Source organism: Poecilia latipinna, unplaced genomic scaffold (genome assembly GCF_001443285.1).
Source record: "Poecilia latipinna isolate Pla-1442-1.1 unplaced genomic scaffold, P_latipinna-1.0 Scaffold2183, whole genome shotgun sequence".
NCBI lineage: Eukaryota > Metazoa > Chordata > Actinopteri > Cyprinodontiformes > Poeciliidae > Poecilia > Poecilia latipinna.
Genome location: NW_015114799.1, coordinates 6,539 through 13,592, shown reverse-complemented (window position 1 = coordinate 13,592; position 7,054 = coordinate 6,539). Strand labels below are relative to the sequence as shown.

The window sequence follows — 7,054 nt, the reverse complement described above, 5'->3', positions numbered from 1 at the left end:
TGTGTGTGTGTGTGGTTCATCTCTGCAGGGGGCCCTGGGAGCAGAGGATAGCAAAATGCCACCCTCTTCTTTTCTGTGTGATCGCGTCATGTTAAGGTCACAATGTGCTCAGGGTAACAATGGCTAAATGTGGCTCACACAACTAGCTGCCTTTATTGTTCCCTTCAATATTTATTCCTCATCCAGTCTCACTCAGCTGTGCTTCTTACACCTTGACTAATCACACCGTAATCACTAAACACACGCACACACACACACACGCACACACACACACGCTTTCCCCCTCACCCTCCACATTGTCAAATGATCATTGAGGAGCGAGCGTGTGGCTGACACAGTCTCCACAGCAACGGCAGTTAGGACCAGGAGGGGGGCTGGGACATCTTCAAATGTGTAAGTGATGAGAGCTCACACACACACACACACACACACACACTCAGAGAGACTGGCATAAACAGGTGCACACGGCCACACACAAAGGTGCCAGCTTTGACAAGAAACCCATTTACACACACTCGCACAAGTTCATGCACAAGCGCACAACATGAGACCTGGGGAGCTGAAAAACGGGGGATGAAAGTCGAAGAGGAGGGAGGAAAAGAGGGGAGTGTTGCTCCCTGGTGAGATTTTCTTCTTCTACTACTACTTCTTCTTCTTCTCCTCCTTCTTCTTCTTCTCCTTTCGTCCTGTCTCGTTCCCATGAGCACAGGAGGCACGCAGAAATATGGAAACAGTGACAAAGCAACACATAATCACCCAGATTCAATCATTTATGAAAGCAGATGTATAATTCAATAAGCAGCATGAAAGATTCACAAGGCAGAGAGCATTGTTTAATCTGGCCCACGCCCTTTAATTGCCCCCCTAACCGCCGCCCCCCACCCCCTCAACCCCATTAGCCCCCACTTTCCCTTGTCTTCTGGGCTCCTTACACCTCAGACTGGATTTTAATCATTGACCAAAGACAACAAGGAGTTAGAGTTCAGAAGGAAAACACGTCTGACCTCATGCAGACAGAAATCCGTACAAACCCAGTTTCTTTCCTTTCCTTTCCTTTCCTTTCTTTTCCTTTCCTTTCCTTTCCTAAACTTGTCATTTCTAATCCTCTCTCTGGCTGCTGTATCTTCGCTGACCTCCTCCTCCTCCTTTTCCTCCTCCTGCTGCTCCTCCCTGCAGCTTAATTCCCACACTCAACTCTCAGACATGTTTAAGCACCTTTTTTCAGGTAACCTCACACCTGCTTCCACTCCGACACCTGCACATCACACAGTTGTTACCAGTTCACTACTACTGACAAAAAGACGCCGCTGCTGTTTGGCGAAAAGCTTTAAAGCAAAAATAAAATGACTGTCTAAATTTACATTAACGTCACTTTCTTATAAATAAATACATACTGACATCAGTCAGCCTACAAGTCAAATGCATCTGAATCACGTGAGAAAAAATAGGATTACTTTCTGTATGTTGGCTCATTTTCTAAGTTGCAGCACAAAATCATGAGTTTCTCTATGCCGAAAGCAGCTGAATACTAGTTATGAGTCAGACTGAGAGAAAGAACGTGAATAAAAGTGAAAGTAAGATCCGCTGTTAAAATGTTTGCGCTTGTTCTTCCTTTGGCGACGATCAAAATGATGGAACAAAAGCGCTTGTTTCACAGGTTAAAAGTGCCCGAGACATGAATCGCATCCAGAAAAGAGGATTTAATTACAAGTAAAGTGAACTGCCAGCAGCAATTCTGGTTAAAAGGGTCTTACCTGCGAGGTAGAAGTGCGGCGTCTTTAATCCAAACATGATTCCCAGGTTTCTGCTGCGCCGACTCAGAGAGTCCGGGTCACAGGATTGAGCTTCAGTCGACCGGGTTAAGGAGTGTGCAGCGGGTGAAAGTCATCAGACGGTTTCCTGCTCCCCTGTCTGCTCCCTTCAGGCCCTTCAGGAGGTGTGTGTGTGTGTGTGTGTGTGTGTGTTGTTGAGGTGCAGCAGGAGGGAGGTCAGCCACTCTCTCCCCTCCTCCTCACCTCCTGGAATGAACCCGAGCAGAGAGCGGAGAAGAAAGGGAAGGCGTTCAGATGGAGGGAAGAGAGGAAGGGAAATGAGCTGAGGAAGGGTCAGAGTGTGCCATCTTTCTCTGAGGAGACAGCCTGGAAGGGGAGAGGCTCTGAGAGGAGTTGGGAGGGTGACAGAAAGGGTAAAAAAAAAAAAAGAGAGAAAGCAGATAGAAAGAGTCTTCAGACGGTGTCCCTCTCCTCTTTTTTTTAAGTCCTGCGCTTTGTAATCCCTTCCTTGTTATTCACTCAGCGGCCTCTTGCTCATTTGCCGTATATAATGGTCTGTTTTTGTGCTCCTCTGTTCTCTCTACTCCTGCTTCATCCTCTCTCCTTCGCCTCAGTCCCACCACTGACTGCTCAGATCTGCTAGGAGGAGGAGGAGGAGGAGGAGGAGGAGGGAGGAAGAGGGGGTAGAGGAGGAGAATCATCAGACACATGAGTGAGGGAGAGATGAATGACTTTGTGTTAGTGCAGATACAACTCCGTGTGTTGGTGTGTGTGCGATCTGAAGAAAGGAGGAAGGATGATGGAGCTGGTGTGAGTAAAGAGAGAGAGAGAGAGAGAGAAGGAAGGAAGGAGGAAGAGAGGCGAGAGGGTGTTGATGCACTTCTCATTATCAGTAGATTGGACTTGTGCCTGAGTGACAGCTGATTCATCATGGGAGAGAGAAAGAGAGAGAGAAAGAGAGAGAGAGAGAGAGAAGGAGGGGGGTAAACCTGCCCTTAAGCATCTGCTTCTTTCTGATCTCCTCTACTTCTCATCTTCTAGTCCAGAAAATCTACTCAGATTTGTTCCAAAAGTTCACAGCTTTTACGTTCCTACCCCCAAAACTGATCAGAAAATCTCTCTCTCTCTCTCTCTCTCTCTCTCTCTCTCTCTCTCTCTCTCTCTCTGTCCGCGCATTTTATTCTCCATGGTGTTTCTGTGGAGCCCTGCTCACTGGTGGCACCGCGTCAGCGCCGCAGAGTCGTTTTGCCTCTTGTGGTTTCCGTCTGTGAGTCTGCGGCAGCCTGGAGGAACCTGGCCCGCTCTATCGCCGTCTCCATCTCCACAGAGGAGCCTTCATTTCTCTCTGTCACTTCCCCTCTCGCACATATGGTGCACACAGCTTTTTCTCTCTCTCTCCTTCCCTCTCTCTCTCTCTCTCTCTCTCTCTCTCTCTCTCTGCTCCAGCGCACACATTCACAACGGAGGCATGAATGTGCAAATTATTTTTCCTCCACTTTGTCTCATCTTTTCCTTGTGAGGTGAGCAGGAACGTGTGCTTGAGATGAGATTGATTGAAGATGGTGAAAGGAGCTATCAATAACCCTGTTTATCTCTGGCGGATCAATGAGGAGAGGCAGCTGCAGGACGCCACGTACAGAAGGCGCACACTTGTAACCTTTAACAAACAACAAAGTATTGAGTCATCCCTCACTTCTGTTTTGCTTTGAAAGCACCTGATTTCTTTTTCTGAGCTTCTAAAGTGGTTTTGGTCTTAAGTTTACAAAGGGTTTTTGAAAGTTTTTTTTTTTTTTTCGTCTTTAGCTGCTTTTTCATGGCTGTTCAGCTGATCACTTATTGTTTGTCAAACCAATTAACTTTGACCCATTTAGGAACAACTTGAATACCACATAGACGTTTGTGTTTTCTAGATAACTTGACTAAATTATATTGTTTTTTAAAAATCTGCACAATCTGCAATAGAAAATACAAATGCTGATGATCAATACGTTAGAACAGCCTCGTATTTACTTATAACTTCTTATCCCTTTAGTATTTTTGAGTTGAACTGAACTGAATCGCACACATGAACATTGCACCTGGCGCATGTGTTGTAAAGGATGTTTGTTCTGTCTAAACCTCAAACATTTAGTTTGATGAGCTCCTAACTTTTGACGTGAGAGTGAACGCCATACTGAGATCCAAAGTCTGAGGCCTGGAGGAAGACGACAGTAGCCGCTCGTGAGACTAGAAATCGATCTGACGTGATATCAAATGAACTTGAAGTCAGTTGTCGGACAGAAATTAGACTGCAAAATGCTAAAATATGGCCATAAAAAGCTGGAAATGCCACCATAACACCTACAGCGGCAGGCCCTTGCTAGTGTTGATGTGCAATTTGTGACCTTTACAAACAGAGTCTGTTCAAGTTTAATTTCCATTGTTGGTGCTCAAGGAGGAACACTTTGGTCTCTAAGAATAAAATACATCAAAGTCCGACTGAAGTTTGTGTGAAAACAAAGAAAACGTAGAGAGTGAAACCAGGAATTCTGGAATAATGTTCTTCAGGCAGATTTAATTATTTGGAAACCAAATAATTACCAGATAAGCCAAGTTTACTTCCTAGAAAAAGTTCACACCAGCTAAACTGTGTCATTGTTTGGGGCTGATTTGCTGCAGCAGGTTCAGAGAAATCACCTTGTTTTCTAGTCTGGATCAAAGAGCGCCTGAGGAAAATTAAACATAACATTGACCCAAAACATACCAGAAAATCCACCAAGAACTGGCGGAGAATTAAGTCCTGGTCTGAGTCAATTCTGTACACGGATTATAAGAGAGCAGATGCAAGAAATCCTTCCAACATCTGACATGAGGAGTGGGGAAACTTCGTCACCCCAAAGTCACAGAGCACCCCAAAGTGTTTCACACTGCATTCAGACATTCACCTATTCACACACACACACATTCACACACACTGATGTCTAAGACCGGTAGACGGCTACGAGAAGCTGAAGTTATTACAACCAGAGAAGTGACACAAGTTATCAGAAGGCACGTTCTAAGTTTTCATCAAGTATAAAATACATTTTTGTTGGTATAATTTCCTTAATGAGTACATTTTATTCTCTGAATGTATTTCGAATAAGTATATTTCATTTCCAAAGATTTTTTTTTAAATCTTATTACATTATTAATATGATATTTATTTAAAATAAAGAACTGAGTGTCTTCATTTTATCACATATCTGGACAATAGCTCCTAAGCCCAAGACATAGCAGTAAGGAGATGTCCACACTTCTAATTGTTTTAATCTATCATGCATCAGGGTACAGTGACTGGACAGAAAACAAGTCATAAAAACATTGAAATAAAAAGTTCAGCTCTTCAACAAGACCCCATTTAATGATTTCCTTGAAGTCTGTCTGCTTGGAAAAAAAAACGCACAACGGGATTGGAGGTAGACTGAAACTTTTGCACGGTGCAGTTTGCACGCAAACATGCCAAAGGAAGTTCAGAGGACAGCCAAAGCAGGGCTCTCAGTCAGACTGATGAACAGTTGTGAAACATCTGCCGACCACAAACTGACAGCAAGACCAGACTGGAGCGGAGAGATAACGAATACTGAAGAAACAGCAGAGAGGGCGGAGCGGGCCGGACGTGATGGGACAGAAAGAGTTTGGGTCTTCTGAGTGTTTTAGACTATTTTTAGTCTCTTCTGATCAGATGTGGTTTGTTGAGAATCCAAAAATTATACTTAAGTAAAAGTAGCACTACTTCAAAATGTTTTTACTCAGGTGAAAGAAATAAAAAGTAAGAAATTACTCCAGAGAGTAAAAAAGTATTTTTGTAAAAAAAAAAAAAAAGACTACTACAGCTACTCAGGTATTGAGTAACTGAGTAACATTTAATACGTAAAAAAAATACAACATCAGACAGACCAGAATGTAAAGTTATGTGGAAATTATATTTTAAAGATCGAAATGAAAATAATTCATATAAACAACATAATTTATGCCTCACTAATCTTACCAAACACGGAGAACCAACATCTAGTTTCATCAGAACAAGAGTTCAGAGAAACCCCAACTAGTTTATAGATTATGGACGACTTATTCTTATTAAACATGGTGAACCAATATGTAGTTTTATACTTTTTTTTCTTTTCCAAAGGTCTAGTTTGATCAGAACAAGTATCCAGAGAAACCCCTACTAGTTTATAAATTCAATTAATTCTTACTAAGCATGGGAAACAAATATGAAGTTACATTTTTTGTCTTTCCTTTGGTTTGTTGTTTTGTTTCCTGTAATCCATGTAAAGCACTTTGAACTGACTTGTTGCTGAAAATATGCAATGTAAATAAAATCACCTTACCTCACCTTACCTTAATTGCAAATTCACAAAAAACAGGCATAATAAACTATTTTCCAAACCAATTTCCTTCAACTTAAAACTTAAAAAACTTTAACAAAAACAGAAGGTGTGCGTCTGTGTCTGGTGATTTTTTATTATTTATTTATTTATTTTGGTTAAGCTTGTTCTCTTCATAGTTGGGAGAGTTTTAGTAATTTTCATCTACTTAGAGTAGCAATACTTTAGGAAAAGCAAGAAGTAGTAAAATGTAGCAAAAATACTCCTCAAAGTAAATATTTTCCAAAACAGTTACTCAAGTAAATGTAACAGTTACTGAAGCAATATCTTCAATATCTTCCCATCCTAACATACACAAAACTACTGTCACTCGTGTAAACACTTGTGACCTCTGGGTCGAGACAGTCGTGACCTTTTGCTCCCAGAGAGTCACACCCTGCCGCTCGGAGCATGGCTGGAGAGGTCAAGAGAAAAAAGGAGGAGGGGAACGGGGGCCAATAATAGCACAACGCGACCTGTGATGATTACAGACAAAAGCCAATAACGAGTGCCAACCTTTGACCTCACTGCCGTGGAAACGTGAGGGAATGCCTGTCACTGAGGGAGCAGTATAACTCAATCAATCACCAAACCAAGCAGGAGGAAACAGGAGGGGAGGAGGGATTAAAAAAAAAGGATGTGAAGAGGAAGAAGGAGACAGCTGAGAGATGTGGAGTAGCCTCACCAGTCCTTCTTCTCATTGGGAGTCTTGTTCTGCCTTCACACACACACAAACAGAAAGAGAAGAAGCGACACCCCCCATCTTCGTCTTTTTCTCTATCATTTGCCTGTCAGACGGCGGCTGCAGCAGAATAGGAGCTGACACCTCGGTCCCAGCAGCAACCAGGGGCTGCCATCAGTACTTAAACATTTTCTCTCTCTGCTCCCTCCCTC

The 7,054-nt window shown here is 42.8% G+C and overlaps 1 protein-coding gene across 1 annotated transcript in view; it reads right to left on the bottom strand.

Moving 5' to 3' along the window:
* The window catches only part of LOC106936633 (genetic suppressor element 1-like), a 47,540-nt gene extending 45,135 nt beyond the window's left edge, over positions 1-2,405 (bottom strand). Inside the window, exon 1 of the mRNA XM_015017753.1 lies at positions 1,755-2,405. Coding sequence (XP_014873239.1) covers positions 1,755-1,791 — 37 coding nt within the window. The 5' untranslated portion in view covers positions 1,792-2,405. The remainder of the gene's footprint in view (positions 1-1,754) is intronic.
* Between the last annotated feature and the right edge of the window lie 4,649 nt (positions 2,406-7,054).